Genomic DNA, 19,150 nt, shown 5'->3' on the forward strand with positions numbered 1-19,150 from the left:
ACTTCGCTTTATTCGAAATTTTTATTCGAGTTCATTCGAACAAAAATATAGTCGAATAAATTTTTATTCGACTAATGCCCAACTCTGCTCGCATGTATGGGCCGAGCGAGGCCGTTCTATGCGCGCGACCATCTCCACTGCTGTTTTGTTTACTCGCGCGAGCGATCCTTCGATCGGCAACGGCCGAGAGAAGCGAGCATTCCACGAAGCACCGCGCCGCATGGCGGACGGCGTATGGCCGCGATCAGGCGCCGCGAAGATTCGACTCGCATCGTTTCTAATGCACCTTCTTCCAGCAAATACGTTACGGCAAAACAGATGCGGCGCGTTGCCGCATCGCGCCGGACGAAGTAAAACAGTCGGCAGTTGGAACGCGTCGACGTACGGCACATAACTACGCATAAGATGGATTTAGAAGAGCGGCTGATTCGTGCCGTACGGAATTCTACTGCGTTCAGTGGCAGTCTGCGGTACGTTACAGCGCTGTTGTTGACAGAACGTCGAATACGTCGGCCCGTCATGCGGCGCCTTACTCGGTGGAATGTTCGCTTAATGAAACCATCGTGCCGGATGAGAGTCTCGTGATGAGACAGCCACTACAGAAAGTTAGCATGCTTACATATATTTTTCATAGATATTCTCGAGAGTATTGCCAGTGGCGGATTTAGGAAAAAAGGCCCAGGTGGCAAACGTTGAGGGGCCCATTTTTTCGGGAAAATGAAGAGGTAGTTTACTAAATGGGGGTAAATGTACAGAAAAGTATAGAAAAAAGTGCTTGTAAATCATAATTTATTTTTTAAGACAGGGCTCTAGGGGCGCTTTCTGAGCGGGGGGCCTTCTGAACAGGGGCCCATTTTTCGAGAAACTAAAGCGGTAGTTTACTGAAAACGGGCTCAGTCTAATAATACAGAAAAAAATATAGTTTGGATAAAATCATATTTTTTTTTAAGGATGGGGCCCTGGTGGGCCTTTCGAGAAGGGGCCCAGGTGGCAAGTGCTCATCGGCCGCCCTGTTAAATCCTCCACCGAGTATTGCCAATGGATTAGTGACATTTTCGCGATGAGAATTAGGCCAAATCCGACGTAATTTAGTCTATTTTACTTGCACGTAGTGCAAAAGTCCGAATTACGTCGCATTTGGACTCATTTTTATTGAGAGAATCTCCCCAATCCATCGCAATGCTATCATGAAGGTCTAATGAAAAATACGAGAATTCTTGTTTTCTACAGTGGATGAGTCATGTCTCTCGGGCGTCTTATCGCTCTCGGCTGCCGGCCGTTGGGTGACGGTCTCAGCAGTTTCAGTCTCTTCTTACTGGTCTATTTCGCTCGCTATCCTTGTCGAGCGGTTCGAACGAATATCCTGCCAAACGCGATATAACGAGATGCTAGGCTATATTTTCCTGTCTCTGGTTTTATGCGAACGATAGCTCTCGGCAAGCACGCACACGAGTTGGGAAGAGTGTGTCTACATTGAATGGAGCGTAATTAAATCTTTGACTGACTGCAGCGTGTTGTTGTTATGCTGAGTTGACACCAGGGAAGCAGATACATACACAGGCAGTTGTGTTTTCTCGGACCATTTGAGTTCATTGCAACAACATACTTAGATTATGTCAGGTCCACTTTAAATGTATTGGCACCATTTGTAGGATGAAGATAATCTGATTTGGACAAAACATTGGTATAATCCTCACTCCTTAGATTATTCTAGAGAAAAGTAATTAACTTTATGCTTTTCTAAGTATTTACCCCACGTGTCTTTAAAAAGTACTTTTCACTTGCAACTTCTCCGTCCGTCCCTCATATATATGTATATACCATTACTCACCAGATTGAGCATACACTTCCCCTTCGCGAGATTTCCCTTTCAATAATACTGCCATTCAGTTGCGCACTCAGAATTTAATCTGGCGGGTGTCGAGTTGAACGGATAAAAATATTTTTAATGCAAATTCAATGAAATTCATTAGGTGACATAAACATTTATTTATAAAATAAAATCTAGTTTTCTTTTCTTCTTACAAAGCCCTTTCTTTGGAGGGTGCTAGTGTCCCTCCCCCCCCCCCCCTCTGAGTGCGCCACGTCCAGTATTTAACTATTAAAAATCTGCATAATTTAAAGAATTTGCTATACGTTCAATTTTGTGTCACTGAAATATCTGTGTTTTTCATTTTCGCTTGTATGTGCACAAACATATTCTGTTATTTTTACTTTTTTTATGAATTGATCATTGAAATACACGACTTTCGTAAAATAATATTTCTGCCCACAAATATTTATGCTTATATTTATTTTTCCGGTAACTTTTGCTTTCTACGTAAGTTTATGCTCAATTTTGTGAATAAACGTATAACCATTTATTTGTATCATAAATAAATACATATAGTTTAGTAATTAGAGTTCATAACTATAATTATAATACAATTACTATAGTAATTAAAGTGAATGACAGTAAGATTAGGATATTTAGACACAACGAAAGAAATTCCAATTAATATGTGCATGCAATTTAAGCTTGCCAACGGATGTTACGAGGTGCAGATATAAGCTTGATAATACTTTCCTCGCACGTAAAGAACGAGTGGGAAAACCTGCCAGGCTTGAGATGGAATTTCCGTCGCCTCCTCGTCAGTCAAAGAGTTAATGATATGAGCTAACACAAGCTAATTCCTCGCGGAAAACATCACGAATACTATTTTCAGTAGAATTTTGTAGACAGTTTGTTCATAGACATTTTCAAAAATGCGCAATATGCAACATATTCTGTGTACATTGAGTGGATTGAGTTTTTTACGATCTAACATACAGTGTGAATATCTCGTAAGGGACTGCAGATATTAAAAAATTGTTCTTACAAAAGTTGTTTGATATGGAGGGGGACATTACGCGGTACGGATAGTTTCTCTGCAGGTGGAGGAGTGGGAGAGAGATCTCGTGGTCAACTTAATTTGTTTAAATGGACAGCTATTTTATTCATAATATGATGACGCTTGTTGCGATAAATCCAACAATGTGGAGTACTTAAGGTAGGCCCTCACTACGCCCCTGGCCTCGGCTCATATTATTCTTCCTATGCTTTTCTTATGTATGTTGACAATTTGACTCACACTGCGCCTCGCCTCGCCTCGACTCCGAGCCGCGGATTCTTTCTCGAGAATACTTTGAGGAAGAGAGGCGGGGCGTAGTGCGATTGGATGCAATGCCACCGTTTCGGTGACCGCTAAGAAAGGAAGGAAGATGTTCACTAAGCAACTGACCAAACACATGAACCGAGGCAAGCTTGTATAACTTCAGGTACGGAAAAACCGAGGCGATGCGAGCCCAGATGTGAGTGCGAAAAGAAGTTGCGCCGAGGTGAGGCGGGGCGGGGCGGGGCTTAGTGAGAGCCCACCTTTGGAAGGTCATAAAATCGTGAGGCCCTGGGGCGTCAGATCGACGCATGTCACCGAGCTAAATTTTAAATATAGCAGAAATATTTCATGCGATAAAGTTAGGTGAAACACCCTTTATATTAGTTATATACTACAGCAGGGTTGACTAACTGGTGGCTCGCGAGCCACCGGGGGCCTTGCTGCCACGCTGAAAGGCCCCCCCTCCCCCAAACCTCCCAGGCTCTGACGATCGCAGTCAAAAAGAGAAGGAAAGAAGGAGGAATCGACTGCGATCTTCAGAGTTTGGTCGGTATGGAGGGGGGCCGTTCAGCGTGGCAGCAAGGCAGAGGTGCCCCCGGTGGCTCGCGAGCCACCAGTTAGTCAACCCTGTACAGCACTGTGATGCCAGATCGGGGACGGGTTCCCTCGAGAATTTCCCCCACCTTGCGCACACTACGCCGGAGCTGCGCGTCCGTGAGTCAGACTCTGAAGCGCCGAGTTCACGGACGCGCAGCTCCGGCGTAGTGTGCGCGAGGTGGGGGAAATTCTCGAGGGAACCCGTCTCCGATTTGGCATCACAGGTACAGCATAAAGAGCAATTTAAACAAAAAAAGATGATGTGTAGGAGGAATAATAATCACTGATTTAACACTGAGGTATATATGTATATTTATTAAATGTAGTAAGTAAAGAAGTATAAATTCCGGTGTTCGCGCTTGCGACTCGCAATGGTCTTTGCGGCAAGCGGCGCGTCGCCCGGCCACTTTTTAGAAAAAGTGTGAACGCACGGCTACGTCGAGCGTCGATTGTTAATCGACGTCATTCATTTCAGTCGCCGGCAAAATAATGTCATGCTACGCATTTTCGGTCTGCTTTGACCTTGACGCGCGCGCCCGCGTTAGTATTGGACTTCGCGGCCCTACAGATGTGAAAAAGAATGCTGGAGAGGGTTACCGAACCGGGAATTGAAGAGTTATGAGTTCGTGATACTACTTAACGATCGCGGGTATTGAAAATGTAGCCTGATTTTCTCTCTGCTACTATAGTCTGATTTTCGAGAGTTGAGACCTGAGGCGGGTCCCTCGGACGGGGCGTGGTTTAAGGAGGGACCAATGGTACGCTACACGGATTGCGTGCGGCGTTGCCACCATTGGTTCCTCCTTAAACCACGCCCCGTCCGAGGGACCCGCCTCAGTTGGCAACTCTCGAAAATCAGACTATAGCAGTAGTTCGTAAGGACAAAAATTTAATTCTTTAACAGATCTGTTGATCCTGAAGCATTATTCCATAAGTACTTTTGGTTCGCCTTATCCTAAACTTTCATCTGAAAAAATTAAATTATAGTCGTTTATCAATTTGTACTCATTAGCCTCCATGATTCAAGCCTGCTCCCGTTTAATGACCGCTTATGCGGATCGCGACCGCGCCTTGTTAGATCAAACAATCCTCGTATTTAAATTTATTTGTTAAACAACGAAGTCTACATATATTTTCTGATTATTATGATTTGTTACTATTTTTTTTTAATAGTTCACGTCGTTGTTGGTCATTGTTTTCGTCATGGAGCTGTCTGGTGGTATCGCTGGATACGTTTTGCGAGCGAGGGCATCAACGATCATCGAAGACAAAATGGTAGAAACGATGAAGGTGTACAGAGACAACAAGGAAATAGCGATTGTCTGGGACAAACTCCAACACGACGTATGCTTTTCTTACCTATATTTCTCGCTCGTTACATAAAATAATTCCTTCTCTGTGATCGTAGCATCAGTCATTCCCTTTTAACTCGGCAGGAGGCGCTGCTGGGTAAAATTTACCACAGAGGGCGCTAGTTGCGAAAATATAAAGACTGAGTTTTTGATACAATTTCTTAAAGAACTTTAATAAAGATTTTAAGATATTTCATAAATTTTGTTTGATTCTTAAAACACTGTACTTCAACATAAAAATTACAAAGTTAAAAAAATATATTCTGAAACCGTGGTTCGTTACGTTTCAATTTTGGGGTATTTTTCACCCGGTAGCGACAACCTGTGTTAATATGGGGTGCGCCTCCTCCCGGGTTAAACGATTCAAATATTCCGAACACTAATTTAAGTTAAAAAATTAAAATTACGAATTTAATCCGAACACAAGTATACATTTAGGAATAGGTACATTGAGTTGAGTCACGAATCATTTTCGTTCTTTTTTTTTTAAAAAAGTTATTTGCACGTAAAATACTTTGCAGTAAATTATAATTTAGTGTTAGCTAATTAACTTTAACAATCGTCCGTGCGAAAACGATTAGCTTGGCGACATAAGGTGCTGTAAGTCTTTTCATCCTGTTGGCAAGGTAAAGATGAATTTTGCAATACATCTTTTAGGGAGCGTACATTCGTCCGCGATAATCATAATCATTGCTTCTCTTTGCACCCTGTACATTTTGGAATTTTCTGCTCCGTCGAAGAAATAAATAGTTCATAATTACGGCGGAAATTATTTGTGGCTCAACTTCTAATATATGCGTCGGTTGTGTCCTGCCACAAGGTCAAGATCAATTTTGCGGCACATTGTTAACAGATCGCCACTGATCCAGGGGTGTAGAATCACCTGTGTGCACCATGACGTAATTTTTTTTTTATATTCTGTACACAGCTCTGCCGACCTACGCAACGCGAGCTGCTGATCGCCAAATTACCATGCTCAGGGCCGGCTTTAAGGGGGGGGGGGGCAGGCAGGGCGACTGCCCGGGGCGCTAAATCTGTAGGGGCGCCACTGTGTGCGTTTATTCATTTATATCCGTTCTGCTAATTGATATTTGCGCCCTTGGAGGGGCGTCATTATAATCTCGCCCGGGGTGCCAAGTATGCTAAAGCCGCCCCTGACCATGCTCCAGGAGTTTCTGACTCCAACATTTAAACATTAACAACTAACAAATGAAATTCACTGTTGTATCGTTTTCAGGGCTGATCCTGCGCTGTTGGCTGCCCATGTGCAAAAACAATATTGCCGCCCTTATTAATTTAAGTATTTTGCAGTCCTCGCGAAATTAGAGGGGGTTTAAGTCATCATTTTGCCGATTTTGAATTTGTTTAAAAAATATAAGGCCTTGAATTTTTACTTATGAATTTTTATCTCAAGAACCAACGTTGGATAGTTTAAAACAAAAATTTAAATGAGGAAAGAAATGATATAATTAGTAATCATCAGTGGCGGATTTAAGAAAAAAAGGCCCCGTGACAAATGTTCCAAGGGGCCCATTTTTCCTTGAAAATGAAAAGGTAGTTTACTAAAAACGGGCTCAAGGTAATAGTACAGAAAAAATATAGTTTGCATAAAATCATATTTTTTTTTAAAGAATGGGCCCTTGGGGGGCCTTCTGCGCAGGGGCCCAGGTGGCAGCTGCTCATCGGCCGCCCTGTTAAATTCGTCACTGATAATCATCGGTTTTAATTATTATTATTCTTATTAGTCAAAATTTTACATATAATAAACGGTCTGCGCACCCGCCAGGAACGGCCCTGCGTCATCCCTAATTTTTGTCTTATTCTATCACGCAGAGTCACACATTTCATTTTCTACTATCTGTTGCCGAAGACTCGTGATACATTTTACTAACAAATCAACGGCTTTGCCTATTTGAAATTACAATTAGCAGGGTGTCAGGAACGAAAAGCAAATTGTTTCAGTTCGATTGTTGTGGAACGATGAACGCGTCCGACTGGATGAACAGTTTGAAGACAGACATAATTCCTCCCTCGTGCTGTGATCCACAAGTTGGAGTTCTGGAAGCGAGCAATTGTACCCTCTCCTCGCCGACTCTGCATGACGAGGGTTGTTACCACAAGTTCCTTTCTTACATCAAATCCCACGCTTTGCAGCTCGGCGGTGTCGGCATTGGCATTGCTTTCGTTCAGGTAATCAACGTGTCTAATTGATTGGCAGATTTGATAATAAACGATCTTGAGGATTGCAAACGATTTGCCTTCCCCCCAGCAGAGTTGGGCAAAATGTAATCTAATTACAAATTACGATTAAACTGTAATTGTGTAACTGAATACACATTATTTTCTGTAATTGTTAATTTAGGTAGTTGACCAATTGGTTTTGCCAACTATCTAAACGAACGATTACTGAAAATAATGTGTAATCAATTACACAATTACAGTTTAATCGTACTTTGTAATTTGTTTACACTTTGCCAAACTCTGGCCCCCAGTAAACATTGATAAAAATTTTCAGATTGATATCGTATTGATCATGCAATCCGAAAGGGGGTGATTTCTCGTACAAAAGTAAATAGAAAATGTACAGTAAAATTTTATCACACCAGGTTTCGTTTTGAAGATAATTGACTTGGAAACGTCTACTATGCTTGCACTTAAGAATTCGTAGATGAAATAAATCTTTGTGCAAAATAAGTCGAAATGGTAGAGTAATAACTGTTTCTTGAACGAGGATCTGTTTTCAGAGAAGCTGTTGTGAAGATGGAATCGATTCGTAGTCGAATAGACCGTGTAACAGACAAATTTTTAAAATTAACATTTTCGAGAAGGAAACCTCTTATAGAAGAATTTTATTCAGCATTCCTTATTTACTTTTATATGAAGAATCACGCCCTTTTTAAATAAATTAGCATATACCAATCACCATATTATTATTAGCGTATGTAATTAATAGTTGACTTTTTTATATCACAGTAAATAATAAGTAACAATTGTTTGGCATCAAGGAAGTTTACCATTTTTTATTATCATTATTTGAATGTTTTCAGGCGGTGGGAATCTGGTTTTCAGTGTATTTAGCACGGTCAATCAAAAACAGCTACGAGAGTGTATAAGTTTTGAAGGATTTCACAAACTTGTGCAACAAAGAATATGTAATCAAAAGATTATTAAGATTAAATATATAAATACCGTACTTTATTGAAAAAAAATTATTATGAAGAAAACATTTTATATCTTTAAGCCATCTTGTCATGGAATCTTCAATTCAGAGCATATTACATTAAAATATATATGGTAATGTATATACACGTGTTTTTGTAGTAAAAATAATATAAAACTCCGGTAACAATTGTTAGAAAAAAAGAAGAGAAAACATACTGTATCCACAACGATTTTAATAAAATAAAAGAATACGAAACAATTTCGTGACATTTCATAAAAAATTCACACACCTTATAAAGTGTTTTAATAAACGATTGCACAATGCGGCAAAAATTTCTTTGGAATATTTACGTCCTTAACAATTGTTGTAAGCTTTTCCATACATGGAGTATTTGCATTGTTATTGTACACTTTTCTCTAAACGAACGGCATAATAATACATGGAAGGAAATAAAAATTTTCATAGTTTTCAAATTTTCGGAAATTTCATGCAATAAAAATAATTCTAATTTTTTTCAATGAGAAACTATATATTTTTTTTTGCTTTCCGTATATTTCATAAAAATGACGGTCAAGACGAATTCAAAACCCCATAAAGAGCGTGGTAATGTTCAAGGTCACACAAGGTTGAACTAATTCTACGATTTTACATGAGAATGTGTTTTGTTTGTTATAGTAAGTCTCTTTTGAAGTCTTTTTACCCTTCTTTTAAGTGAAATATGTAGCAATAAAATAATTTTTTTTCATGAATTTCTATTAATTTAGGCCTGAATTTCTACACACTCTGCATGCCACGGGGACCGTTAAAGAACGGTGGATGATTTACAAGAACGAGCCTGGTAACTTACAAAATCAAGTTACTAGAAAGTTTTTTGCTGGCTTCACAGGTTTTTATTTACATAAATATCTCTTAAACTATGAGAAATATTGAGGAACAGCGTGAGCAAATGCTTTTCCACTTAATCAGCATAATAACACTTTTTGTAATTATATTTAAAAAAAAGTTCCGTTCTTAAAAATGACACTAAATGAAGAAGCTACTAGTAAACTTTAAAAATGCATATCGTAGACATTGCTGTATGAAAAATCTTAATTTTCGTCACACTTAGGTGCAAAATTAATTTGCAAGAAACTGGAGGAGGGAGGTAGAATTTCCAAAAATAGCAAAATCCTGTAATTTTTTTGACGGCATTTTTGTATAACGCCGTTAAGTAGGAAAGTATTTACTTCAACTGTCTTTCAACATTTCGTAAAATTAATAAAATATGTAAACACAATCTTGCCGAATCCAATAGTTAGTTTAATCTCTAAAAATCGTGTACATATTTCGTTGAAAATGACAACCCATTTTACGTATACACAGTAGGGTGGGCCTTATTTTTCGACTTACAATTTTTGTCGGGAAACCCCCTAGAAATTCAACCATACATAAACATGCATATTAACGATATACTAAAATAGAGAAAAACGAGTTACGAAAACAAAATATTTTCAAATTCGATGCGGCACGGTTTCCCGTTCTACAATCGATTTCAAATTTTGCACACATTATTTCTTCTTCCAATGGCACAATTCTAGGGGATCTCCCCGCCAAAAATCTCTAAGTTATTTTTCGTCCAGAGTAATTAAGGTCCATGCTGATTTGGGAATATAATCCCGGGATCCCGCGATCCCAGCTGTTTTTTGGATTCCAAAAATCCTAGGGATTTGATATAACTAATCCCGAGAATTTTGGGACTTTTTAAAAGTGTGAATTATTTTATGAACACCTGAAAAATATAAAAATAGACAGAATAAATAAACATAGTCATTCCATAATAATAATGAAAATAATAATAATGATTTATTTAAATAATAATGTTAAGTCGCATACAACTAGCTGAACCGTATTTATTTTTACAATGATATTCTCACTCCGCTATTTCGAAATCGCACGAGTTGCAAATCGCAACTTGTCTGAACACGTAAAGTCGAAGCATTGTAGATATGTACGTATGATAGTTTGTTTACTTTAAATAAAGGTTTCGAATTTTAGCACATAATAAATCACTTTAATTACTGAAATTGTCTGTTACCCAATCCTGGGATTAGTCGTGGAATCCTGAGATAGACTTTAAAAAAATCCCACAATCCCCTGGATAGTAAATAATGGCCGCGATTGTATTCCCTAACCTTAATGCCACAGGGGGTCTCAGAATTACAGGAGAAAAATTGAAATTGCAAATTCTTCAAATCAACAAAACTCAACCCTAGTAGCATTTATTGTTGGCATTTTGATGGCCAACTAATTCCCAACTTGGGGATACTGTGGGCCAACCAGAAATGCTACTAGGGAAGTAATACTTTATCCTTCTGCAGTCGCAAGTCTTCGTTCTCAAGTTATGAGCAATGACAAATCAAGAGTCCGACTTCCGACGCGCGTTATTCAGATGTCAACGGCATATGGCATATGCACTCACGTACGAGAAGCACGGAGAAATGCACGTTCACGCATGTACATTGTACCGTTATCAGTAAGTGTTCTGATACTTTAAGGTTAAGGTGTCTAACGCGTATATCCGTTTGCCGTGACAATGTGTCATATGGCAAGGCTGTTAACTCCTTCCACTTTTGTCACTTCGAAGTTTAACCACACATGTGCACAATTTATTTGCGTAATTTCGCATAGAAATGCACGCTTGCTCGGTATACCAATAAATTGTAGATGTTCGAAAATAAGGATATAATTTTTTAAAAAGTAATTTAGAAGTTTAGCTTAAGACAGAATATTGAACACACTTTTCACTTTTACCGAAAATAAATATATGTAATGTTAAAGAAAACACTTTTTAAGTTAAACGATTTATAAAATGCACTGAAAACGAAAAAATAATTTTTTCTTGTACTACAATTTCGATGGTGTTTTCTCACTTTAAATAAAATCGAGGCGCGGGATATTTCATAACAGAATATGAATCAATTTAATACAGCGCCACGATTTTATTTAAAGTGAGAAAACACCATCGAAATCGTAGTAAAAGAAAATAATTATTTTTTAGTTTTTAGTGCATTTTATAAATCGTTTAACTTAAAAAGTTTTTTATATATATTTTTTATTTTTTACTTTTTAGTGTCAGTAAAAAGTTTTATTTGTGGTTATAGGCTGATGTCAAGTCGTTTGGATTTGTGGTTATGGGTTATATTTATTGATGACTGGGTAATTTTTTAAAAACCCATCGGGTTTTTTTGCGCCAGCGTGTTCAGCATGAAATTATAATTCTTTTTATTTTTTTTTCTTTCCATTGTTGACTTTTTATATAAAAAATTGTATTTTCATCACACCCAGGCATGCTTACAAAATGTCAAGACAACTGGAGTGGTGGAAGTGGGTGAAAATTGAGTTGCCAGATTTGAACCATACACCAAACAAACAAACAAACAAACACCAAACATACAGAGGATCGAAGCTAATATAAATCGTTTAAAATGGGTACTCTTTCATTCGAATTATATGTACATTCATTGACTTACAACATTTTAAGATGTGCCCCATTAGCAACTTCAGCCTCGTTTATTGGGTTAGCCAGTGACACTATACATACAGTCGTGGACAAAGACTTGACCCCTGCTTCCTACATTTCAGAAGCATATGGGTAGAAGATGGACACTTCATTTTAATTTGAACAAACAATCGCTTGTTTTTTAAGTTCCATGTACTATTTTACATTATTTTTTACTTTTCCTAGCCTCGTTAGTTTTCCTCCAAGCATAGCAACATCAATCTACTACTAGAATACCTACATTTTCAACATTCTTAAATATTTCACGATATTATAAGACGCCTTCAAAATAAAACTGTGTCAAACATAAAAGATACATTAAAAGTGTATACATTTCTCGAACACGAATTTTTCGAAAATATGTAATTATGATATAGTTTGGAAATGCAATCTTCAGTTACTTGTGTAAATAACCGTACACTTCGAACACAGTACTGTATACAGTGAAACAATTGAATAATGTCGAAAGGAGCGAATTCGTGGTGATATCGAGCAAAGGGGTGCTATTTTAGCCGAATAAGGAATCTTGGCTGGGAGTAAAGTTTACCATGGCTCGTAATACTTTCTCGGGTATGAAAGTATGAATAATGAACGTGTGCTGAATTACCCACACGACGATACGCGTGAGTCATGTTCTGTGTTTCACGCATGGGCGTAGCAACCGGTCGATGTGTCTCAGTGCCGACCATTTCGAGGCCCCTCGTGGTAAACAGATTAGTGACTACACAAACGATGTGATTTTTACCAATTTCCGAAAGAGGAATCAAGAAAACTTCGTCCTCAGGAAGAAATTATTAACAATTAACAGTTTCACGATTTATTACGAATCACTAGGCCCTTTTGTTTCTAATAAAAATTTTTTTTAAAAAAATTAAAACCGACTTCAAATTAATAAAAATGCACTAAACAGTAAAAAATAATTTTTCCCTTATTTAATCTACGACTCATATTTTTTAAGTCGGCGCCTCATCATTTGCACTGTGTAAATCTGGCGTCAACTTAAAAAATATGAGAATCGTAGATTAAATATATGAAAAAATTATTTTTTACTTTTTAGTGAATTTTTATTATTTTCGCTTTTTATTAAGTCGGTTTTAATTTTTAAATTTTTTTTTTATTTTTAACTTTTTTGTTTTATATATATTGACACCACATTCTGAGGAGATATGCACGTACGTACATAAAATCATAATAATTACGTGACAATAGTCTTTATTATTATCCATAACTGGCAAAATATTGGGCCAATATTGATTCAGTGTAGGATGGGACCACCGGAGCATCGCCCTCTTTCAAATAAAAAAAGATCATCAAAATCGGTCCATTTGCTGAGGAGTTATGCGGGGACCAACATAAAAAAAATACAAACGGGTCGAATCCATAACCTCCTCCTTTTTTGAAGTCGGTTAAAAACTAGGTAATAGCCGTTGACACATGTATGACACTACTGTATACCTTTATAACTTAAAGCTGCCACTCTGACGTACCATTCTACGTATTACATGCGTCTTCTTTTAGAGCATAATATCGATGCTTTTTTACAATCGTAATCTTAATAGGCGAATATGTGGGAATGGTCATATTGATTACATAATTGTTTGTTTACTTCTCGCTATTGGGTATATATACGTCGCATGTAAGAATGGTTACGAATTGATTCTAGATATTATTTATTCGTTAATACATAACCACATTTTTGGTTTTATTTGCGTTAGAATAGGGTCGTGTGAAGTTCATTGGGAATAATGATAAAATAATTTTTATTGGGAGCAATGCTTCTTTACTATATAGCAATTTTTATTTTCATTAGTATCAGAATTTAGTTGAATACGTGATTCCTGTTTTTCATTTCCTAGAAGATCGTGATTGCTTAAGAGCTGCGCGCCGCTCGCAGCGCGCTCTTTGAAACGTTGATTCTTAATGACCACCTGTAATATCTACTAAGTTTCAATGTCATGGTTTGAATTTGTGTAAGTATCAATTTATTCGTGTAAACTCTTACGTAAGCGGAGGATTATTCGTTACGCGTGAATAAGTCACTTTGTTCGTGAATGTGAGAAAATTTATTTACATAAATCTTCTTTTTAAATGCTTATTCGAATAATGATTAACTCGCGCCAAAGTTTATTTCAATGGAATTTTATTGCTCTAGAAGAGTCTAAAAACTATTTCTTGGTTCAGCACTACATATTGCTCCTATCAGACATTATAAAGATACCTGTTGCAATTATCCGATTGTATAAAGGTTGAATAACAAAATACTTTTTTTTAACGGTTATATATTCGTTTGGTAATTATGTACAATCTAATCATAAATTGAAAGAAAATTTAGTTGAATATGTTTTTATCTAGATAAAAAGTTATTCGTTATTTACACATACAGTGGCGGATGTAAGAAAAAAGGCCCAGGTGGCAAACGTTGAGGGGCCCATTTTTTCGGGAAAATGAAGAGGTAGTTTACTAAAAGGGGGTAAATGTACAGAAAAGTATAGAAAAAAAGTGCTTGGATAAAATTATAATTTATTTTTGAAGACAGGGCTCTAGGGGCGCTTTCTGAGCGCGGGGCCTTCTGAACGGGGGCCCATTTTTCGAGAACTAAAGCGGTAGTTTACTGAAAACGGGCTCAGCCTAATAATACAGAAAAAAATATAGTTTGGATAAAATCATAATTTTTTTAAGGATGGGGCCCTGGTGGGGCCTTCTAGGCAGGGGCCCAGGCAGCAACCGCTCATAAGCCCCGTTAAATCCGCCACTGTACACATAATATCCATTATATTTATAAACCCGAAGGTTATGTTTTAATTATTTACTCGTTATTCTTTAGAATCTATTAACTCGCGAGTTATTTAAATATTTATCTAAGGGAAACACAATTTTTTTTATGCATACTATAATTGACAATAAAATTGTCATCAATATTTAAAATTCACTAACTTTTGAACTATCTATCTACTGTAAGCTGGGATTATTTTTGTTCTACGATTTGCGTCTTTCCCGCAGAGGACAAATTTTCAGTCTACCGAATCATTGCATAATCTTTGCCTCTTGTTTCATAACTGCCATTTAGATACCACTGGTAATTTCTTGGTCCCAAGGATTTGTGACCCCAGCATACAATAATTACATACAAGACATTTTTCTAGCTTCTGACTATATTTTGGGCGTATTCACGTATTTTTTATTCTCCTTAAAGCAGCATTGTCTCTACTCCTTACTACCAATCAGTGAACATATCCAGTTATGAGCGCCAGAAGTATTTCGCGTGAAAAGACCTTTATCGAACTTATGCAATAAATAACAGTGTACAAAGCTCATATGGTAGTTGATGGTTGTTTTTATTTCCTTCACCCATTACACGCCGGAATTGTTTCCAAATACGAATGCATTCTTTTTTTAATGCCTTCTATTTAACATAGTACGAATCTCAAAACGAAATTATATTCTTCTACAACGAAATTAGCGGTTTTTTTTTTAAAGAAAATTGTTACAAAATATTAGCTTCTCATAAAATATACAGGTAACATAAAACCGTCATAAAATAATTGTTTAAGACACAATACTTATAAAAGCGTCTTTATTTCAAGATTTTTAAAATTTCAACCAGCAGATGCCAGTAATATTAGTTCAGGTTGAGAAAAACAAACTAATTATTTAGTTACATACTGCATTTACCGAGGTAATTAAAAATGATATCTCTGTTTTAACGAAACAAATTTCCTTTTCCTTCAAAACCATCCATGTTTCATACGCGATACAAAATAATCCCCGTTTTTAATTCCTTTCTTCCCTGAAGACCTTAATTACAGAAAAAAATAGGCTCAGAAGAAAACGTATGATATCGATTTTATCCAATCCATCATTAAAACTGGGAAGTAAAAAACCATTCAAGTACTTCCCCGTACCTGCAGTAACCAGTAAATATCTCAATTTGGCTATTGCCAGAAAGGAATGCAAAGCGCCAAAGGAAAAATATCCTCAGACTTCCCAGTGCGTCGTAAGTTGGATGCAGATTCTTAAATCACAAATCACATTGGCGTAGAATACTCCCATAATTTCTGTTAACGTATGCAAATGTGTTGTTTTTCTTTAATAATCGACGTAACGTTTTCTAGGTGAGCACAGTGGCTGCGAGCAGGTAGACGGGCAGACCTGAGGACAAAAAAAAGGAAGGAAAATAAATGTTGGTGAACACACACGAACGAATGTGTTACGTGCGCCGCCGGTACGCGTACGTCTCCTTATCAGTAGATAATGCGATATAGCGAATCGAGTTTAGGTGTTTTCCACGTTCAGTCGGTGCTACCTCGCCGCTCGAGAGAGAGAGAAGGAGCAGTGTTGTTCCTGTAGTGCACTTGCGTGCAAGAGGATCCCCGGAGAACGTGCACCAAAATGGCTGCCACACACCTGGATGTCGGCCTACGTTGCATCAAATACCTGCTCTGCGCAGTTAACGCCCTCTTCGTGGTCTGTAGCCGCGCTTTTTCATTCTCTTCTCACCTGACTTTCACCCATTACGATTGCATCGGGTTTTATAAATACGCCTTCCACGCTGTCCGGCAACCGGGCAAACATTCGATCGCACCGATTGCGCGCATAATAAGCCAGCTACTGTTCCTCCGTCTCACCGCAGAAACCCTGCCATCATTCGCACCTTTAATTTATTCATCGCGCTTCTATCCGCATCGACTTACCTTTCCACGACTGTTCGATCGAATGGCCCGCCACTTTTTGCGCTGTTAAATTATTCGTGGCTCGCCAGGTTTCGTCGATCGCGACTCACTTAGGAACCCCGATCGGGCTATTGGGCCTTATCGTATCCGCTTGGTTCCTTGCTCGTTGGTTCAAGTTCCAATGGCTTTGCGCGTAACGATCGGTATATCTGTTTGGCTGGTCATTCAGTTGCTTCCATTTATTTGCTGGCTTCGAACCTGATCTGCCTTCGAATATTTATGGGATCTTCGCTGACATCGGGTGACTGGTGCCTCGAAGAGATAATATACATGTGATTAATTGTTATTCGAGAACAATGATTTCGTTGAGCTCTCTGAGTTCACTTTACGTTGCAAGGGGCTTGTAAAATTGATTAAACGAACAGTTTGAAGAGATAAGCTTGTCAACAAGATATAGATAAGCGAACATTTTTATTAAAAGACGAAAACAGCTGCAATTGTAAATATTAATTTACAAAAGTTGGATATTTGAATGTTCGGATATTTTTATGCCGCTAGTATAATAATGATAAGTAACAAGTAAATATGCATTTATTTATTTAGTGCTAAATGTTCATATTTATTTGTGTATGATGAAATATATATCAAAAATACGTACGCTCGGTTTAAGTTTATACAGGGTGTTCCACGTAGCTGACAAGGAAAGATCCAGAACCCGAAAATTTAAACAATTCTGAGACTTTGTGAATCCTGATTACGACGCAATTTTTGTTCGCTGGCCAAATTCACTCTAAGGGGTGAAATTAACCCCTTAAATTTCGGCTATTTCCCGATTTTGTGTTACAACTCGCGAACTGTAAATTACCAATTGCTAGATCTAATTAAAAGAAGTAACTTTTGTCTTGAAACTTTTTTTCTATCTCTTACAGATTGCGAGTTACAAAATAAAATCGGAAAATAGCTGAATTTTCAGGAGTTAATTTCACCCCCTTAGAGTGAATTTGGGCAGCAAACGAAAATTGCGTTGTAATCGGGAGGAAATCCCCTACATACTCACAATGTTTCAGATTTTTCTGAATTTTCGGATTCGGAACCCTCCCTTGTGAGCCGGGGCTGGGTTATAGCTTTAAAACAGTAGACAGTGAGAAAAAAAATTATTTGGCTTTAAATGGTTTTGAACAATGTATCACGTGGTGCACTTGTCTGCTTTGGAGGTGGGGCCGTTTTATAGATTTTAAAATCATCTGTATTTTTATAAATGAACTATATAATTTTTATACGCCACTCCATTTATTTTTTATTCTCTGAAAAAAAATTATTAAGATACTTGTGTCGATAAACGATCGGTCTAAAAGATATTTTAATTGCAATTTTGCAATACAGTATTTGCAACGAAGCTTCCGCGATTCTCGTGTATAAATTATTGAAAATACAAGAAAATGATTTATGTAAAAATTCATGCACTTGGTGGGAAACATACGATAGCAGACTTGAGTTTTCCGGGGCATTAATACCTGCAAAGATTTCAATGTCACCTTCCTTTTCTTAAATGGGAGCACATAACCTTATCACAGTCGCTTTATTCTGCGTTTCAAGATACATTTAATAACTCTTAAGCGAAATTTGCTTTTGAATTCCTGACTTACTGTTTAACCACTGGTTCAATCTTATGGTAATTAAAACGATTGACTTAACCTCTAAAACTGTATCTATAAGTACATTATACATATGTATTAGGGCGGAGCGGAAAAAATAAATAAGAATTTTCAGTTGGCCTGGGTGCGGGATAGTTGTCTTTTGATTAACCAAACACAACAGTAAAAAAATTTGGAAAAATATTCATGTCTGCAGGTTTCTTTTTCTCCTAAAAATGATTATATAATCATACTATATAGGCCAAAATTTAATTTTGAATTTTAAGTTGGCCTGGGTGCAGGATAGTTGTCCAAAAAATTTGGAAAAATATTCATGTCTGCAGGTTTCTTTTTCTCCTAAAAATGATTATATAATCATACTATATGGGCAAAAATTTAAATTTGATTTTTCAAATGGCCTGGGTGCGGGATAGTTGTCCAAAAAATTTGGAAAAATATTCATGTCTGCAGGTTTCTTTTTCTCCTAAAAATGATTATATAATCATACTATATGGGCAAAAATTTAAATTTGATTTTTCAAATGACCTGGGTGCGGGATAGTTGTCCAAAAAATTTGGAGAAATATTCATGTCTGCAGATTCCTTTTTCTCCTAAATAATCATATAATCATAATTTTTAGGAGAATAAGGAACCTGCAGACATGAATATTTTCCAAAAATTGTTTTACCGTTGTGTTTGGTTATTCAAAAGACAACTATCTTGCACCCAGGCCAACTGAAAATTCAAATTTAAATTTTCGCCTATGGTATCGCTCCGCCCTAATATGTATGACTCATGAAGATTGATTTTCTTATTTATTTCGTTACATTTCTTCCGAAGCGCGCAGTATAAAAATATGATTGTAATAAATATTTGCAAGCAATAATTTTGCAGAGAATACAAGTCTAGTGTTATCTCTAATAATTTAAAAAATAATTGCGTATACATACTTTAGCCAGAAATATTGAAAATAAATATTAAAGTGCACACGGACTGTCCTGCAATTCATACTATAGCGCCCTCAATGCCCGAGTGGGAACAATTCTTTTAATTACCCAATCG

The 19,150-nt window shown here is 37.3% G+C and overlaps 1 protein-coding gene and 2 long non-coding RNA genes across 3 annotated transcripts in view; 1 reads left to right on the top strand and 2 right to left on the bottom strand.

The window, feature by feature from the left end:
* The window catches only part of LOC143367761 (uncharacterized), a 34,192-nt gene that overhangs the window by 6,882 nt on the left and 8,160 nt on the right, over positions 1-19,150 (top strand). The window contains exons 3-4 of the mRNA XM_076809915.1: positions 4,905-5,075; positions 7,046-7,273. Of these exons, the coding sequence (XP_076666030.1) occupies positions 4,905-5,075; positions 7,046-7,273 (399 nt within the window). The remainder of the gene's footprint in view (positions 1-4,904; positions 5,076-7,045; positions 7,274-19,150) is intronic.
* LOC143367763 (uncharacterized) lies at positions 352-16,948 on the bottom strand. Its single transcript, XR_013085091.1, has 3 exons — positions 15,687-16,948; positions 14,360-15,579; positions 352-968 (listed from the first exon to the last, which is right to left on the bottom strand). It is a non-coding gene; the product is annotated as an uncharacterized LOC143367763 (long non-coding RNA).
* On the bottom strand, positions 8,125-10,982 carry LOC143367771 (uncharacterized). The gene is made up of 2 exons (XR_013085099.1): positions 10,305-10,982; positions 8,125-10,014 (listed from the first exon to the last, which is right to left on the bottom strand). It is a non-coding gene; the product is annotated as an uncharacterized LOC143367771 (long non-coding RNA).

The sequence above is a fragment of the Andrena cerasifolii genome, chromosome 4, assembly GCF_050908995.1.
Source record: "Andrena cerasifolii isolate SP2316 chromosome 4, iyAndCera1_principal, whole genome shotgun sequence".
In the NCBI taxonomy this organism is placed as follows: domain Eukaryota; kingdom Metazoa; phylum Arthropoda; class Insecta; order Hymenoptera; family Andrenidae; genus Andrena; species Andrena cerasifolii.